At 47.3% G+C, this 20063-nt stretch overlaps 1 protein-coding gene across 1 annotated transcript in view; it reads right to left on the minus strand.

Annotated features, from left to right (window-relative positions):
• Positions 1-1728: 1728 nt before the first annotated feature.
• The window catches only part of LOC147659481 (asialoglycoprotein receptor 2-like), a 53400-nt gene continuing 35065 nt past the window's right edge, over positions 1729-20063 (minus strand). Inside the window, exons 3-7 of the mRNA XM_086951721.1 lie at positions 9016-9135; positions 8524-8646; positions 7008-7159; positions 4218-4327; positions 1729-1816 (exon numbers count right to left, since the gene is read on the minus strand). Coding sequence (XP_086807847.1) covers positions 1729-1816; positions 4218-4327; positions 7008-7159; positions 8524-8646; positions 9016-9133 — 591 coding nt within the window. The 5' untranslated portion in view covers positions 9134-9135. The remainder of the gene's footprint in view (positions 1817-4217; positions 4328-7007; positions 7160-8523; positions 8647-9015; positions 9136-20063) is intronic.

Consider the following 20063-nt stretch of genomic DNA (forward strand, 5'->3'; position numbering starts at 1 on the left):
ACCGGACTTGTTTTTTGCTGCTGGCGCCATTGAGTTGCGTCATCCCCACATCACTTCTGTGGGACACGAGTATTCAAAAGGATCTCACCAAACTGAATGCAGGTTAGATGTTAAGTTCGTTGTTCTAGAGGTTTTTTTATTTTATACAAATATATTTTTAAGATGGTTATAAGTGTGTCGAGGGTGACTTGGGTTGAATGGTCTAATTTTTCTGTTGCTTGGTTCGTAGAAACTGTTTGTGTGTTATAATTTTAGAACTTGCCTTTTTTCGCCCTTGAACTGTGCCATTTTTATACTTTCATCAGTGGACCCCTGAGTATATGCACTACGACGGTCGGTAGCCATTTTTTAGGCTGCCTTTCTTTTTAAAGTCCGCTCTATGTTTTCGATTTTAATGTGATGCGTTTTTCAGTATTTACCTGTATTTTGGTTTACGTTACGTTCTGTGGCATTACTAGAACGGTGATGAGCCTTTAAATTGTAACCTTTTCTTATGTGAGGGGTTAAGAGTGTGTAGTGTGTTTTTTATACCCCCCCCCCCCACTACAGACACGCACCCACCCACCCCATAGAGGGTTAGCGATCCAAGAAATAAACGGGGGTTGGGGGGAGCGAGGCTGTGCACGAGCCGAGTCCCGAAAATCTTTAGCAAGTAACTCGTGCAACAAACATCCTGTAACAAACCTGCCAGGCTCTCAGATTGCGTATATGACCTTTCCAGTGTTCTTGAATGCTTGAGCATGATGCTTAAATGTTTTTAGTGTGAAAGTTAGAATGACGCTTTCCCATAAACTTAATAAATTATCCCTTTTAGTGTAAATGTATTTTGAATTTGAACACTGGAGGCAGCTCTGCAAGGTTCCGAACCCAAGTATGCCACCATGTGTAAAAAGCTAAGAGGGAGATTAAAAAAGTCGGTTTAATTAATTTTCTATTTGCATGGAAGCGGTGAGTTTTGAGTTGAGAACCTACAATGAACATTTTTTTGTGCAAAATTACAAAATCTCTTCGGAATACATTGGGAATGTATGCTACCTTTCTTCCTTTTGTCACCAGCAGGTTGTATTATGGGACTTGTAGTTTCTCTTTTTGACTCTTCGGGAAATGGTCATTGGCTACTAGAATAAATAGATGAAAGAGAAACGGGACACTTACCTGGCTTAGTTTTTCCTTAACTTTGGTGCTAAGCATAAGTGAGTAGGAAGGACTATCACTGTCAAATGGTTGCTGCTGCAAGATGTTCAATTGCTGCGAAATTGTGACGGCTCGCAGATATCTTTCTTGCCTTTGCTGCTGAAGCACTCGCTCACCTGCCTCTTCTCTTGCTCTGCTGATCATCTGCTCCTAATCCCTGTCTGTCTAGGCTCATACCTGTCCCCCAGATTCCCAACCCCTTAGAGGCCTTTCATTTGGCCTTCCTGCTACCTGTATGGCCATCTATCCCTGTGGTTCCCTGAAGGCCTCTTGCCTACCCCTCTGGTCTCTGGCCTCTCTCCTGTCTCTTTGGATCACTTTGTGACTTATCACCGGCTCTCCCAACTCTCTGCCTGTCCTCTCATGTCACCTTCCCACAGTTTTGTGTGCAGTGGCAGCCGCTGCAATTTGAAAGTGGTAGGGTGAAAGACTTTGGCCTGCGAGCGAACGTAGGAAGCGAGCCAAAAATGTCTCCGGGCTATACTGTGTAGTTCTCCCTCGAGAAAACAATCTGGTGTTAAAATGGTGCATTTTCTAGGGCACTGCTTCTCTCAGTATATTCTGCTGTTTGGTGTCTTGGAGAGCATGAAGCAGTCTGGACACCTTGCTGGCTCGGCCCCCACTGTGTAAAAAGATGTAGCGTTTAAGATAGAACAAGTGCTTTCAAAAATACATTTTTGGTAAAATTCAATCAGATTGTCTCTAGTGCGCACATTTTTTCAAAGTTTGCTTTATTAGGACACATTTCAAAACTCAGCTGGTAGCATCCTTGCATTATCTCTACATCTTTGGCTCCTTGAAGCTTCAAATGAATAAATCAATTCAGCCATACATATTGGTTTCCAAGCAGGATTTACTTTTGCTAACTGGCCAACTGCACATATGGCTTGTTTTTTTCTTTCACTGTTTGCCGCTCCTATGACTTGATGGCACAGAAGGCCCCTGGTCCCTTTCTTTCACTTAGAGGCCACCCAAGGTCATCATTCAATTATACTTTTGATAATACAATTTTAAAATAATGACTTGCACATTCGCTTCACTTTTTTTTAACGGACTGGGACTTAATAGCACCATATATATGCATGTCACTATGTATTCCCCACACTAGGCAAAACCGGATTTAATTCTTAGATTGGCTGATTATACAGTCATATGAACTGTTCACATTAACTGACTGAGTTACCATGACGTAATACTGCAATTCCCAATGTTTTTGTTTAGTTGCATGTATTTTTCATTGTAGGTCTTGTTTTTACCTAAAAGTGAAAGGCTAACAAAACCGCTGCAGAAAATGGTGGCCTTTTCTTCACGTCACAGACCACATCCCCATTATCAAGCAATGCCTGCACTAAAGTCCTTCGCCATTTGCACCCTGGATAACAGTTCCCATACTTTATTTGAATGTACCTCAATGTGAGCCACTGGCAGAGCTTGTAGCTCCGTGCTTACCGGAGAAGAGAGTTAAGCAGACACCAGGTAATGGCAGTCTTCTGCTCCAAGTCCTGTTATCTTTCCCGTGGTGAGAGGTTGATGACTGTCAACACACTGGACCCTCTATAAACTATTTGCAGTCCAATTTGAAACTCACAGCTGCTCAAAACCAATTTCTCTAAACAGATACATACTTTTGCTCACAGAAGTATGCAGTGTATCTGAGTACAAAGTGCTGTCATATGTAAAAACAAGCATTTACAATGCTACGGTTTCGCCTTTGGAAAAGTTTGAGCTATTGGCATTGTAAATGACAACATTTGTATTTATGTGTTGGTTTTGAAAACGGATAAATAAATGGCATTGTCATTTACATTGCCAATAGCTCTAACTTTTCCAAAGGCGAAACCGTTGCATTGTAAATGCTTGTTTACTTCTGATGTTGTAGAAATTTTATACTGTTTGTTCTTTTATGGTCCAAGGAGATTGTGCTGAATAAAGTTTTGACTCAAATCGCCTGGAAGAGATTGCCCTATCTCATTAATTTATCTGTCTGCCAAGCCCCTGTTTCATTATGACTCTGCTCTACTTGTGTCCTCTATATGCTCTCTTCCTCTCAGCCGTACCCACTCTTCTCTGCTACTGACCATCTCCTTTCCCCTATCCTTATCATTCCTCAATTTACTCCTGCACATTTTTTTCCTGAAGTTGGGGTTTGTGTGAAAAGTCTTTCGCAAGGATACAAAGCTCCACTCCTTCTCTTCCCCTTCATCGTCTGCCACTTACAGTTCACGCCTTCATTCCATTGACAATTCTGTTTTGGGTACAATCTCCCGAATGCGGCCAAATTCAGGATTTCAACCTGGGAGAAGATTGTGCACTCCAGGGTTTTAGTACAAGCTGTGGAAATCACTTGTGCTCTTTGGTGACCTCAGTATGGTAAATACCTTCCCCTATTAGTACATCATCCTCAATTCCAATACGCTTCAATCAAAATGGGCCCCCAACTGTACATCAGGTAAATTCCACCCTATTTGCAGTCTGGGTGTTTATAGGGTACAGTCTGAATATGGAAACAAGCCCAAATTGCGGCCCAATGGTATGTGATCCTTGGACTTTCTTTCTATTTCTCTTCTTCCACCTGTGAAATTACATCTCTGATCTCGTTTTTGTTCAGCCATCTCCTATTTGGATGCAAATTGTTTAATACTAGCAATTCAAGATTCTGAGTTTCACACATTTATTTAATCTGATGTATTCCTTGGTTCCTTTCATACAACCTTTCTTGACAACATCAATTTTGACAAATGTAATGATACAGTAATGAGCCATGTGATAGCTGATTGGATGTTTGAGTTCAAGGACAAACGACTGAGCAGGTAACATGAGCTATAGCTTGCACAAACTCACCAAGGACTGAAGATGCCCTTTTACAAATAAGCTAAACCTACTGGCCTTGCCTATGCTTATTACCATTAGTTAACATGCTGCTGTTCTAGATTCAGTGGTTTGGTAAATAAAATAAGGTAAAACAGAAAACTATAATATACAGAAATATAAATTATGTACGTTTTGCTTGGAAGGCGACTTACGCTTCTGATTGCAAACTGCGACCATTCACCCACTTCCAGACACCTTCTTCATCCCTGTCCGTCAGGCCAATCCAGTGGAAAACCGTCTTAGTCTTGTTTGAGATGAAGAGCTGTAGGAGAGCAAAGGGAACAGGTTCTGTGAAAGATCACAAATCTCAGAGTTCTTGGGGTATTTGTGACCTGTCACTGGGTGCCACTTTTGATGCTAGACAACTCATAGATTCAATGGAGCTGGGCGCACGCAAGGATTCTGAAAATTTACTGACCAAAACCCTTTGGATGGAAAAATGCCTGCTGGGAGGAACAGGTCTTTTGACTTGTGGTGCAGCAACCACTCTCACTAAAATGTGCCTTCAAAAATTTAATTTAATTTAAATGAAATTGATTTATGATTTGAGATCTATCAAAACACTGTTGCACTCCTGCAGGCCTGCAACCACCGCCAGCTTTATTAGAATGTGCCACAGTGTCAAAGCAGAGTAGTGTGTGCTGCTTGTTTCAGTGCAAGCATATTTTGTGCTTCCTGTTTTCTTGTCTTTAATCCTGGATTTGCTAACATCGTCCCCTCTCTCCCTACACAATCTCCATATATTGCCATTCATGTTTGTATGGGAAGAGGTTTGCACAGCTGTCAGCTGTTATGTGCCTGTGTACTGGGTGAGGGTTGCCTGGACCTTTACAACTTGTGCTGTAGAAATGTTGTTGTGGTAAATGTTTGCAACTCCTTGTGCTACATCTGCTGTGTTTGTGAGTGGCTTGCACTTATGCTGCCTTTGATGTACTTTTCCTGTGTGTAAGAGAAATGTACATTGCTCCTTCCTGTGCTGTACATGTTTGGAACATGAGTGTACGTATACTGCTGCCGTCTGTGTGGGACCAGTTCAGTGTGTGTATCAGAAGCTTGCACAGTTGCAGCATCCGGTGCTGGGCCTATGAGCGGCTGAAGCCTGCACTGTTACTACTGCTGCAGTGTTAGCTCTCAGTGGGAGGGGATCTTTCACTGATGCTTCATGTACAGTGCATATCTCTGTACAGGGATGAGACATTTCTTCTGCAGTCTATGGAAGCCCCTCCTACTGCTGCATGAGCTGCACCTGCTCTGTTTGTGCGAGGGAGCTTGTTGAGGCTGTAAACTTGCATGGCTGCTGCCTGCTTCCAACGTACCTGTTGTGTGTGCTTCTGTGCATGTGCGTGTGTGTATGTGTGTGTGTGGGTGTGTGTGCTTGTGTGTGTGTGAAAGAGAAAGACAGCACTTCCAGCAACTTATTTTACTGTACATATTGTGCTGAGCAATGCATGTGTGAGTTTTATGCTCCTTTGCTCTGCCAATCCTGTCCCTGTTCTGTGTGGGAGGAGGTTGTCCTCTCTCTGTTGTTGGTTGTGTATGTGAAGTACATATACATGGAAGGCTGGGTGCTGCTTCTCTACCTTTTGTGTATGACCCGGGCTTTTGTAGCTGACACCTGTAAGGGACTATTCTGTTACTTTGAGAAAAGCTTCTTCTACAGCCGCTTGCACTGAAACTATTCTGTGTGCAAGAAGCAGTAACAGCTGCAGTGTGTGTCGGTGGCGGCTGCCATAAAATAAAAGTGGGGGCAGGGGATGGACAGGCGGGGGTGAGGGACGGGGAAGAGATGGGGAAGGGACGGGGAAAATAATAATTCAAACATTTTTTACCTTTCCTTTTGCTGCCGCTGCCTCTGACGCCCGCCTAAGTGCTCTCCCAGCAGTCTTTGGAAAAGCAGGCTCCCTGCCCAATCCAGATTCTGCTTTCACTATGAGAGCAGCAACAGGATTGGTCTGAGCGCTCAGACAGTGCCTGGGAGCCTGCGGCTTTTCTCCAACCTGGCAGTGAGCACACTTGGGTTGGAGAAATAGGAATGCACCTGTCTGTTTGGCAGGCCTAAGACGGACGGCCAAACTTACATGCGCACTTCTAAGTGCCCACCCCGCCCTACAGGCGTGTCTAAACCAGTCACAAAAAAATAAAGTGATGTTTACTCATCATTTTATTTTGTCTGACGAAATGGGGCGACGCTTCTCCACCAATATGGAGGAGCCGCCCCTGGTGTATGTGTGTGTGGGTGACTGTGGGTCAACATTACAATCCCGCTTTCATGTGTGTTGTTTGAGTGAAACATGCCCTGCAGCCATCTCTGATGCACCTGTACTGTGCGATGGAAGCTTGCACTGCAGTTACAGCTGGGATCTACTCTGCGTTTCTGTGAGAGCAGCTCCCACTGCTGCTGTTTTTTATGTGAGAGAAGACTGAGCTGTTGATGGGGTGCAGTACTTGATCTTTGTGTGGGAGGAAAGCTTTCACTGTGACTGTTCTGTGCTTTCATGTATTTGTGTCTCTTTAAAGAATCTTTCACTGCTACTGAAAAACATTTATACTGCGGTTTCCCTGATGGAGCTTGAAACACTGTTCATATTATGAGTTTGTTAGTGGAGATCCTGTCGTCACTATACAGCGTCAAAACACTTGGCGCGGGTTATGGTTCTTTTGCATATTTTCTCTCCCACAACCTTGCCTCAGCCAACTCTAACCCCTAACAGACTCAAGCAAGGCCTTCTATTTGCATGTATGTACCTACATAGAGAGACACACAGGCTGGTGGAGAAACAGATAGATTGACAATTGATATATAGATTGAAATTCAAAAAGAATCATTTTGAAATACAATTAAGGTTGGAGTGGTGCAGACTATAACACTTTGCAAGCAGAAATATATCACGGAAGATGCTTTTGAGTCATCACACCAAAGCATTACACGAATCTTAACTCACCTGCTCCATCCGGTCATTGATGATAACCAGGTCTGCCTGACTTGTCAGACAGTTTAACCTGCTTTTGTCCCATGAGAGTCTGATTTGAGAAAAGAAATAGCATTTTCCATTGTACGGCAGCCAATCTGTGGGGCAGGCCCAGTAGAAGAACTCTGAAATATAAAGGTACAGTGAGAACCACCAACAACAATACCTCTGTTGTGTCAGAAGTGAAGCCCCAGGGTGCTCTAATTGGGAACTCAAGCCACATTCTGTTATTGATGGGGGTATATCTAGGGCCCTGAGCCTCAGCATAGGAGATTCTAACTTCACCACCCACTGGCCTGAATGTATATTTGTGAAGTAACTCTTTACAGTGGCCCCACATGTTCAGCGGCCTGTCCCGGCTCAACGACATGAGCTTGGACTTATTCATACAGCAAGTGTCACTCAATGCCAAGCCACTCAGAGATACCCAGCACCTCACCCACAAGGAAGTCAAAGCTCCAGGAATCACAAAGTGTCTAGTATCATCTTTTTCTTCTAATCTAAACAAAGAGAAATGTTTCCTCCCAGAAGGTGACTTCAGAACTACTGGTCAAGCCCTCGCCCTCTGGTGTCTGGATGGTGGCAACAATCCGCTCCACAGACTCCCACGTTGCCACCAAGGGCCTTTTCCACAACAAAACACTCCTTATCAAGAGACTTAAGAAATAAGAGCATATCATCCCACCCTCATGAACAATCTTTCTGAGAAGTTCACCGTACCCAGTGCATCTCAGCACGCCCTACCCAGAACACCACCAGACTGGAGTCTAAAGTACAAAACTGAAAATCAGAGCAAGGGCCAATTTCATCCGGGGACAGAGGATCTGTAATGATCCCAGCATCCACCAGGACTATCGAAAGGAGTTCCTTGGTAGGTACACAGTTATCTGGCGGATGTATGCTTTGCTCCAAATACTTGTGTCGGGCTTCTGTTTCTTGTCTCAATCCGTGAGCCTTCCCCACTCCTTCTCAGACTATTTAGCCTCAATTGCAGTTCTGTAGAATGGGGCACAATTTTCTTGTAGACAATTACGTAATTTGCCATGCGGCAAAAAATGCACTTGGTTAGTGTGCTGTGTATTGAAGCCTTTTTTGGTATTTTTATTTGTAAAGGGATTTTCAGAGCACCACATTCACTTAAAGGTGTCTTGGATCTATTGGATGCAGAACACTCAGACTAGCACTGTTACTCCTGACGAATATTAATCTGGAGACATTATACAAGCTTTTCTGAAAAAGCATTGGGTATTTCATTAATTCCTTTTCAGACCTACCTAAAAAACTGTGTATTGTTGTTCAATATTTATGGAATATGAGCTATAAAAATAACAATTGGCCCATTTTATAAAGAAAGCTCTTTATTGGAGAGTCCCTATGATGCTCTCCGGCTCATTCAATATGGATCTGGCATTAGAAATGTCCAGGCCTGCTTGTGCCTCTCGTCTGCATGTAGCTCAGTACAAACACCGGCCCATGCTAAAGTACTTACGCCCACAATCGGTACCAGAAGTTCTCTCTTTGCACCCGATGTACTTCATTGCCAGGCTGAGATTGCTCTCCAGTTGTGCCAACTTTTCCTGGGTAAGCTGGGCTCTGGCAGTAACTGTTGAATCTAAGAAGATTGGACAAAGGAGTATGAGTGACTTGAACTACATTGTATTTAAAGGGATATTCCTTCATGTCAAATAATCTCTGGTACTTAAAAAGGAAGTACAGGCACACACTGTCATTTATTGAATTAGGAAAGGGGTGAAAATAGTACTATTCACTTAAAGTTTCGCATTGTTCTCTTACATATGGAATGGTATTGAAAACAGTCCAGTGAGTGCAGTGACAAAATGGGCAGAAAATGCCATTCGATGACGCTAATTTGATCACATTTGTCGAATAGTAGAATCAGAGGAGACTTTGGGAAAGTCTAATTTCCTAATAACTCATCACATCTCTTTGAAAGAGTTCAAAGATAGCAAATCTTACTTACAGAGTATTACGCGAGCAATCAATGTAGCGAGCAGCAGAAGGCTGATCACCAGTCCTACGTCTACCAGCTTCTTTGTTGACAGCATCTTCTCGTCCTCTGCTTGTGAGGTCTTTCTCATGGCTAGAAAACAAAACAGATTGTCTATTAGTTGGTTACTACAGGCCAAATTCCCCAAAAGGGATGCTTTGCATTTGTTTTCTTGCATCCATTTCAGAACCGTTCCTTACACATACATCGGGTGCCCTTTCACTGTTTGCCTGCTAAGGTTTTTTTGTAGAGTCTAATGTGATGTGAATGGCCATTGTTGGGGGTGGAGGAGGGGCCTTGACTCATGTAAAATAAATCCTTGATTGGATACAGGATCCCCTCTGTTTCGCCAGCAATGGCGATCAATAGCATATTACCCGCAGTGGATCTGCATGTAACGTTTTGACCACATTATTTATCACATGTATCAGTTATAAATACACGTATTTAATCAGAAGCAGAATTCACGGGTTTAAAAATAGAAACTGTAGTAAAATAAAAAAAAAAGACTTTGGGGCAGATGTACGACCATTGGATTTAGTGCCTCGCAATTTGCGACAAATTGCGAGTCGCAAATTGTGAGGCGCTAAATCCAATGTACAACAGTGTCAGAGACACTGTTAGCGATTCCCAATGGGGTCGCAAAATGCGAGGCTCATCAATATTCATGAGCCAGTTGCAATTTGCGACCCCATTGGGAAAGGCCAGCCTCATAGGGATGGTGGCCTGCTGGGGTCTGCAGACCACCATGTCTGAGACTGCTTTTCAATAAAGCAGTTTTTGTTTTTTAAATGCAGACCATTTTCCTTAAAGGAAAACAGGATGCATTCAAAAAAGAAAAATGTAAGGTTTTCGTTTCATTGTTTAAGGGGTGGTAGTGGTCCTTGGGGCCACTGCCTGCCCTTAATAAATATTTTCCCGTGCATTCACAAAGCGGAAGGGGTCCCAATGGTACCCCTTACCGGTTGCAAGTGCTTTACCACCCTTCCAAGAAGGGTGGTAAACTCCGACTGTTTTTCGACCGCAATTGCGGTTGCAAAAGAGTCATACGTGTCTGGAGGACTCGCTATTAGTAAGGGACGCCCTCGGTAGTTTTCTCTGTAAAGTCATTCCTTCATGCAATCTGTAGTTCAGTAAGCATGTTTTCTCACATTATTTGCACTGTACCATGGTCTGATATCTTCACTGCAGTGATAAATGTGTGAACATACATTTATTAGTACACTGGCTGCAAAATGTCATTTTCAGATCACATTTATTTTCACTAGCAAAGCATACTTGTGAATAGATATGAGTTACGAACATGAGTTCTTTACCAACCATTAGGATTTCCATTGTTTTGTAAAATGCTGTTTTAAGTGGTCCAATTTATCAGGCTGCTGCTATTATTTTTAACTAGTGAAAAAATGCCTTTTTTATCTTAACTAAATAATGTCAAACCAATATTCTTTTAATTGACTTTAAATGATAATGACAGATGTATAAAAGAAGACTGTGCTGGCTGATAAGAAGAACTCCATGTGTTCCAGCATATGCCTTGTTCATATGTGAAGTGAACAGTCACGAAAGGCCATATCCATCATCACATTAAACATAGAAGAAATATCTTAATCAGTTAGTCATTCTGTAAGAAGGAACAGTTCCCATTTGGTCACTGTACCCAGAGTGTTACAAAAATGTCTCTAGTTTGAAAAGGCATGCACCCTGCCCAAGTAGGGAGCAGCACTCTAGTCAGGGTAAGGTACATATACACTAAACGTTTACCTTTGTTCGCACGCTGCTAGCTTGGCACAATTCGGGCTAAACTAAAGACTCTCCTTCATAGTGAAGTTGCACCGGACTGCTGCCTCCACGGAAGCCCTCCTGCCTCAGGGACTGAAACTTTTACCTCGCCGGACCCGCTACGCGGGTCCCGCAGCGCGGTTCTGCCAAGGGGGCTGCAGACTCTGGGCACCACCACCGGACCGGCAGGGCTGCGAGCGCGAAGCGCGGACTCCGTGGACCAGGAGCCCCTGCGTACCCCATTGACAACAGCTGGGCTGCTCTCCCTGCCGGCCACGCCCCCCGCCCACGGAGCTTAACAGGCGGGATCTCCCGCGTTCAAACGGGACTCTCCTTCATAGTGAAGTTGCACCGGACTGCTGATAGCTACCTCCACGGACGCCCTCCTGCCTCAGGGACTGAAACTCTTACCTCGCCGGACCCGTTACACGGGTCCCGCAGCGCGGTTCTGCCAAGGGGGCTGCAGACTCTAGGCACCACCACCGGACCGGCAGGGCTGCGAGCGCGAAGCGGGGACTCCGTGGACCAGGAGCCCCTGCGTGCCCCATTGACAACAGCTGGGCTGCTCTCCCTGCCGGCCACGCCCCCCGCCCACGGAGCTTAACAGGCGGGATCTCCCGCGTTCAAACGGGACTCTCCTTCATAGTGAAGTTGCACCGGACTGCTGATAGCTACCTCCACGGAAGCCCTCCTGCCTCAGGGACTGAAACTCTTACCTCGCCGGACCCGCTACGCGGGTCCCGCAGCGCGGTTCTGCCAAGGGGGCTGCAGACTCTGGGCACCACCACCGGACCGGCAGGGCTGCGAGCGCGAAGCGGGGACTCCGTGGACCAGGAGCCCCTGCGTGCCCCATTGACAACAGCTGGGCTGCTCTCCCTGCCGGCCACGCCCCCCGCCCACGGAGCTTAACAGGCGGGATCTCCCGCGTTCAAACGGGACTCTCCTTCATAGTGAAATTGCACCGGACTGCTGATAGCTACCTCCACGGAAGCCCTCCTGCCTCAGTGACTGAAACTCTTACCTCGCCGGACCCGCTACGTGGGTCCCGCAGCGCGGTTCTGCCAAGGGGGCTGCAGACTCTGGGCACCACCACCGGACCGGCAGGGCTGCGAGCGCGAAGCGGGGACTCCGTGGACCAGGAGCCCCTGTGTGCCCCATTGACAACAGCTGGGCTGCTCTCCCTGCCGGCCACGCCCCCCGCCCACGGAGCTTAACAGGCGGGATCTCCCGCGTTCAAACGGGACTCTCCTTCATAGTGAAGTTGCACCGGACTGCTGATAGCTACCTCCACGGAAGCCCTCCTGCCTCAGGGACTGAAACTCTTACCTCGCCGGACCCGCTACGCGGGTCCCGCAGCGCGGTTCTGCCAAGGGGGCTGCAGACTCTGGGCACCACCACCGGACCGGCAGGGCTGCGAGCGCGAAGCGGGGACTCCGTGGACCAGGAGCCCCTGCGTGCCCCATTGACAACAGCTGGGCTGCTCTCCCTGCCGGCCACGCCCCCCGCCCACGGAGCTTAACAGGCGGGATCTCCCGCGTTCAAACGGGACTCTCCTTCATAGTGAAGTTGCACCGGACTGCTGATAGCTACCTCCACGGAAGCCCTCCTGCCTCAGGGACTGAAACTCTTACCTCGCCGGACCCGCTACGCGGGTCCCGCAGCGTGGTTCTGCCAAGGGGGCTGCAGACTCTGGGCACCACCACCGGACCGGCAGGGCTGCGAGCGCGAAGCGGGGACTCCGTGGACCAGGAGCCCCTGCGTGCCCCATTGACAACAGCTGGGCTGCTCTCCCTGCCGGCCACGCCCCCCGCCCATAACGCTAATAGGTATTTAAAGGACTCATTATAACCGCTGCGCGGGAGCGTCCCGGGAGAAGCCCGGGACAAGGGCGGGACCGTCTGTGGCCGTCAGGGGCCGAAAGAGGCTGGGCTGGGCCCACTCTCTTTCATTTGATTCTTCTTAACTCCAGTTGAACCGAGGAACTGAATACGGACATGCCTTCACCGGCTCCTTGTGAAACCCCATCAAGGGCGGGGGGAAGCAATACAGGGACTCTGGACAACTATTTTAAATCCGCCAAAGGTGATGGGGGTAAAGAAAGCTCCTTGGAGAGGCGCAGGGCAGAGCGCCGTCGTTCAATCGAAACTATGAAAGGGAGACCCCTTACTGAGATAATTCCGTATCCCCTTTCCCAAGAGGAAGGTACCTCCATTGATAGCCAAAATCTGCCAACCCAAGAAGACTTCCCCCTACTATTACGGGAAACCCTAATTACCCCTGGCATACTACCCGAAAACAACATAGAGACCACTCCATCCTTAATATCCAATATGGCAGTTGACTTGGTAACCCAAACCCCCCCGCTGAATAAAAGTAAGAAAAGTAAGCCAAAGCAAAGTGTCGTAGTGGACCTGCATGGGCCTCCACCCAGCAAACGCAGAAGGAAGACAAGGGGTGGGCAGGGGAAAACTAAACTATCCCACTTAGATTTTGGAAAAAAACCTAAAACCGCACCCCCCCCCTGTCAGGGATAGAGATATTGTGCATATTGCTACCTCCCCTAAGGATTCAAGTGCTATTACTGCTGCTACCAATAGTGACCCAGTGGCTAATATGTCTAATATAGCACCCTCTCTTACATCTTCAGGGAGTATAGAATTCTTACTTCGTTCACTCTTGCAGCCTATTAGTGAAAGCTTGAAAAAAGTTGAGATCAGGCTTACCATTTTAGAGGCAACTCTTACTACCTTGAAAACCCTAGTTAGTAAGCAATCTAAACATGTGGGGCCCAATTCTACTACAGGTACCTTATCCAACATAGGAGTCTCACAGGGCGCCACCAAAGGACCCCCCCCCAGGGCGCTCTCAGTGCCCCCCCTTTGCAGCCACTTATGGCTATTTCAGTTCCGGCCCCACGAAACACCCTAACCAATATGCCTCCACTGCTAACAGACCCTGCCTCCCATAGTCTACAGTCAGGGACTAACTCTGGGCTCCCCCAAACTGTCAGCACTTCCTCTCCCTCCCCGTCCCGGCCCGCCCAAAGACCACGGAGGCCAGATCTGCCCCCAGAAGCCAACAGGTTAACGGTGGTTTTAGCAGGTGCTCCCCAACTACAAAGAGGAGAAAACAAAGATTTCCAATCCCTGAAGAAAAAAGTCATTAAATGGCTGAATTGGAATCGACCCCTACCACCTCAATTTAATAACGAGATCATTATGGTCAGAAGGGTACCTTGGCTAGGGAAGATGAGAAAAACAATAATAGGGGATTGTATTTTGGTAACCTTCAAAGACCCAGGTACTGTTATACATATTTGTGAAGGGGTGAACCGTTCGTTGGATCCTACTATACAGACCCTGCCAGTCTCCTTTTTCTTTCCTCCTACTCGCATGCATCACGACCTGCCGCATGGAGATTGGACAAGGGTGGTACGTAGACACAGACACAAAGATTATGTCCAACGCCCAAATTTTCAGGTACCTGACACACCCTATTTCCATTTTAACCGCTTTAACTCCCTGAACGGTCTGGACGGGGTTGACTGACTGTCTACTAACAACCCTGTGACTTTGAACAATGGTTTTTGCAGCTCCCCTGAGCCATCTGGCCATATTGTTGGCACCGTTCCTGATGCACCGACTGATCCTACATCTGAACCCGTCTCCGCCCACTCTTCTGGCACGGCAATTGACACCCCTGAACATTTGAGATTAATCTGGTGGAATGTTGCCGGATTAGCTAACAAACTGGCCGATCAAGACTGGGCAAATTACATAGAGACTGGAGACGTTTGTATGTTTCAGGAAACCTGGGCAAGAGAAGACTACGGGCACCAAGGCTACCAGTCATTTTTCATCCCAGCTAGGTGGGAGGGAAAAGGTCGCCCGTCAGGCGGGCTTACAACCTGGGTTGCATCTCACCTAGGCTGTGAGGCAATACGGTTACCGGCCACCTCTGATGATATTCTTGTGGTTTTACTATCCTGGCCAAACCAAGCTAAACTTGTCTTAATTAACATCTATTCCAGGCCAGTTGGAATTGCCAAGGAATCATCTACCATAGACGAACTCACGAACTATCTATCCGAGTTATCAAGTGACTTATCCTATGTGGTGGGTGGGGATTTTAATTCTCACTTTGAGCCATTGCCAGGTCTTTTGGAGGGGTTCCCAATGGAAGAGGAGGCTAGATGGTCAGTGCCCCCTGTAGAAGCTCCCCCCCTGAAGGCATGGACTCCCCTTGCATTACAAATCACAGCCCTCACCTTAAAGTTTGGAATTAGAGCCTGTAACGGGCGAATGAGATCTGACATACCCAGCAGAACCACCTATAATAGAGTGGGAAGAGAGTCTCGCTTGGATTATGTCTTGGTCCAAATAGTAAAGTGGCCAACCATCCGGGACTTTAGGGTAACGGAAAGGTTAGATAGTGACCATAATGCACTTGACCTTGATCTTATCCACCCTGGACTCCAGACTCCCACGATGTCTTTGGAGGGGAGCAAACCTGAACTTCTCCTGGAAAACAACAGGAGAAGAATCAGGTGGGAGCATCTGGTCGCAAGCAATGAGAAACTCCCTAGGCTCTATGATGGGATAATTCCCATCTTGGAAACTGTGGGGGACCTGGATACCGGGGTGAGTAACAAAGACTCCCAGGCTAAATTATATAAGGCTCATGAGGACCTCATAAAAGCTGTCGCCCCTAACCTCTTTAGTAACGCACGGACTTCAAGTAGGGGGGGGGGATGCAAATCCTCATGGTACAACACAGCCTGCAGAAGGGCAAAGAGGGAACTCCTTAGATCTATCAAGGAGGGTATAGGGGGGGATAAGATAAGAGAAAGTAGACAGGCCTATAAGAAACTCGTTGCCCACGCTAAAGCTGAATGGGAGGAAAATCAATGGGAAGAACTTACTAAGGCCCTAGCGATCAAAGACCATCGACAGTTCTGGAGGATAGTGAGTGGGGGGTCGGAAAATCTCCAGTCGGCAATTGAGCCAAACACCGCTCCAGGGGTGTGGCAGGCACATTTTCAGTCCCTCTACACATCTGAGCCGGGAGAATCTATCACTGAGATTGGGGTTGGTTGGCCAGATTATGAGGGGGATCCAATAACTCTGGGCGAGGTCACTGCAGCTATAGCAGGACTCTCCTCGGGAAAGGCGCCAGGATTGGATGGCCTACCCGGGGACCTGTTTAAACAGGAGCCCATTGTTTGGGCCCCCTACCTTGCCGCTCTGTTTAACGGAGTTCTTAGCGGCATGGAAATCCCTAGTACTTGGCTGGGGGCAGAGGTGGTCCCTATATTTAAAAAGGGCTCGCCCCTCCTCCCAGCCAACTACATACCCATCAGTTTAATTGATGTAGCACAGAAACTGTTTGGCAGGGTATTGCTGAATCGGCTCCAGGACTGGGCGGAAGAGGTGGGTGTCCTCAGCCCCTACCAGGCGCGATTTAGGAAGGGAGTTTCTACAGTGGACCAGGTTTTTAGATTGAACATCATCTATTGGAGGGCAGCAATATTCGAAGGCGGCAGTCTCTACACAATTTTTGTACAGCACAGCCTGCAGAAGGGCAAAGAGGGAACTCCTTAGATCTATCAAGGAGGGTCTACGGGGGGATAAGATAAGAGAAAGTAGACGGGCCTATAAGAAACTCGTTGCCCACGCTAAAGCTAAATGGGAGTAAAATCACTGGGAAGAACTTACTAAGGCCCTAGCGATCAAAGACCATCGACAGTTCTGGAGGATAGTGAGTGGGGGGTCGGAAAATCTCCAGTCGGCAATTGAGCCAAACACCGCTCCAGGCGTGTGGCAGGCACATTTTCAGTCCCTCTACACATCTGAGCCGGGAGAATCTATCACTGAGATTGGGGTTGGTTGGCCAGATTATGAGGGGGATCCAATAACTCTGGGCGAGGTCACTGCAGCTATAGCAGGACTCTCCTCGGGAAAGGCGCCAGGATTGCATGGCCTACCCGGGGACCTGTTTAAACAGGAGCCCATTGTTTGGGCCCCCTACCTTGCCGCTCTGTTTAACGGAGTTCTTAGCGGCATGGAAATCCCTAGTACTTGGCTGGGGGCAGAGGTGGTCCCTATATTTAAAAAGGGCTCGCCCCTCCTCCCAGCCAACTACAGACCCATCAGTTTAATTGATGTAGCACAGAAACTGTTTGGCAGGGTATTGCTGAAACGGCTCCAGGACTGGGCGGAAGAGGTGGGTGTCCTCAGCCCCTACCAGGCGCGATTTAGGAAGGGAGTTTCTACAGTGGACCAGGTTTTTAGATTGAACATCATCTATTGGAGGGCAGCAATATTCGAAGGCGGCAGTCTCTACACAATTTTTGTGGATTTACGGGCCGCCTTCGACCTGGTGCCCAGAGGGAAACTCTGGAGCGTCCTGGCAGAGATGTGAGGTAATATGAATTTTTATGGTCAATTGTGTCCCCTAACGTGAACCCCACCGTCTCCATGTGCGTGCTTCAAGTACATGTAATTTCCCTCCATGACCAGCTATGAAGACGCAAATACATTTGCGTCCAACGTTAACATGTCCTCTTTCAGATCCACCATGAATGGGTCGAATATTCCGTTCCTAAGTATGCCTTGCCACCGTCTTTACATGGGGCACTTTTCACGTTTTCCTGGCTCTATTGAGTTAGGCCCGGATTCATGCCATCGAGCCCTTTCTGTCTTCCTACTTTCTGCCTCTGGAAGCTGCAGCCTGGATTCTGTATCCATGACCTCTGCCTTACTCCCTGCGCGGCAAGCGGTGCCCGGCTCGGCCTGCTTGCCTGCCAAAACTGTATTTAGCCTTCAAGTTATCTGCTCCGCTCCTCGAAAATACATTCCTGTCTAGTAGTTCAGGTAAACATCCTCCCAGCTGCAGAGCAAAGGGCCCGGCCTCACTGTTTCCATGCAAGTAATTCACTGCTCCTGTTAATATGGTAGGCCCATGGCCCCCGCACTACATGCAGACACATAGACGCTTATACACGCATTAGCAGTCAGTATAGAATAGCCTCTGCTCGAGAGACCTTTCCTTCTAGATAATACAGTTCCTCAAACACAAGATAGTAGATATGATTTGGGATTAGGTTGTTCTGACACGCCAGACTTCTGTCTCCTCATGTAAGGCTAAATGTCAAGTCCCCTTCACCCTCCGGTTCCACGTCAATCACACGTCATGCTGCTGCGCGCGCATCTCTTCCATATATTTCTGCTGACACTGCAGGATTCTCCTATGGATCCACCCACTCATGACACTTTCATATGACGTTTCTAGTACACACCTCCGTGTACGCCCTTGTGCACGCCTTCTGTTACGCCTTTTTATTACGTACATGTGTTCTTATCTCTCTTTTCTCAGCTGTTACGCCTTTTTGTATCCATCACCATTATATGCATTTTCTATATAAATTGTATTCTGTCAATAAAGCATTGTCTATCCCTTCCTGAACCTTCGTGGTGACGGAACATGATACCTGGTTCGAACCAATTCCTTTTTAAGGAATAAAACCCTTATATAAACTCAGATGCCACGGACTTTGCCTCTTAATTTTTTGACTGAGTTATTCTTATTGAACTTTACCGCATAAATTAAATCTAGGTAATTTTATTTACCACATAATTGGCGCCCGAACAGGGACCCCTCCCCCACCTTACGCGCCGGCGGTGCGTTGCAGGCCTGGTCCCCTGCCACAGCCGTGACGGACAAAAACGCGTACCCGCAGGATTTCCTGTATCTCCCTCAGGCCAACGAAGGTGACTGAGGCTGCGATCGACACCCAGACGAGGCGGTGAGGAGTGCGGAGGATCCCGACCAGAGCCCAGCTGAGAGAGCAAGGTCCGAGGTATTCAGAGGCCCACCAGTTCCGAAGTTCCGAAGTATCTGCGTCACGAGTCGAGTCGAGTCCAGTCCAGTGTCGAGTTTCCGAGGCCTTCCGTTCCGTGCTTCCCGGTGAGTACCGTTGCTGGGGACGCATCTAGACGAGCGCATTAATATTGTGCCCGGTCAAGACGGGTTTGGGTACACAGACCCGGTCTGCACTGTTTAGCGGTGTATCTGTACTGTTTAGCAGTATATCCAGTATGCAGTTAGCTAGTTTTATTCTAGTTATTGTTGCTCGTTTTTAAAATGTTTAAGTGTGTTTTAATGTCGTGGTATGAGTGATTGTTCGATCTTCATTACTGTGTTTCTTGTAAATTACTGTGTTCAAGCCCGAGTAAGTATCAAGCAGCAAGGTTCAAGATGCCCTTATTCTCCAAACTAAGACAGATAGGAACTAGAAAAGGGATACTCGAGGAAGCTGTTCCCATCCCACCCAGGGACACTCCCGGATATTTTATGTACCATAAGCACGGCCTAGATGCCGTATTATTCCTTGACTTGTGGGTGGATTACACCAAAGATTTAGCAGAGAATCAGAGATGGCCCGTTACGGGGACATGGGATGCCGAGTGCATCATGAGAGTAGAAGAAGCGTTATGGAAAAAGAAAGCCAGGCAGTCACAGAAAGATGCCATTGACTTATGGCGTAAAGAATCACATAGACGAACAGAGAAAGCGCTCAGAAAAGCAGAGAAAAGTAAAGAGGATTCCGGAAAAGCCAAAGAAAAAGAACTACTAGAAGAAGGAGAACGAGTTAGAATAGAACAACACGAGAGAAAGAGTAATGCCATTATGACAGGACTATATCCGGTCCTGGCCGAGGGCCTGCCCAAGGCGACCCCGGAAATACCGAAAGATCTGCCACCTCCATTGCTCCCGACTAAATTACGTCACAAGACCGCAGAAGACATTTTCCTTTCTTCCTATTTAGACGATGTAGCTCCTGAATATATCAATGTTCCACCTGCACGTATACCACCCGCTGACCGTCATCCCCAACGGCAGAGTCCTCCACCACTTCCTACACTCCCTACTAATCTGCTTAACCCTTTCGGGCCTGACACGGCCCTACCGACAGATCCTGCTCAAGCCTCCGCTTCAGGAGGCGCGTCAGGAGGTTTCCAGACCCCGCCACCAACACTTCGATTAAACTTAAGAGACCTAGCAATGCAACATACTCCGAGACCGATTACAAGTGAAAAGGCGAGAGAACTTATCACAGACTGTAGATATGACCCCATACCAGGCAGAGATGGTTATATGTTATTAGCGTCAATACGCATAAGACGTGCTGCAGATTTTTTAGTTCTGCTTCCAGGAATGACAGATAATCTAGACAGGAT

The sequence above is a fragment of the Lissotriton vulgaris genome, unplaced genomic scaffold (genome assembly GCF_964263255.1).
Source record: "Lissotriton vulgaris unplaced genomic scaffold, aLisVul1.2 SCAFFOLD_5212, whole genome shotgun sequence".
In the NCBI taxonomy this organism is placed as follows: Eukaryota; Metazoa; Chordata; class Amphibia; order Caudata; family Salamandridae; genus Lissotriton; species Lissotriton vulgaris.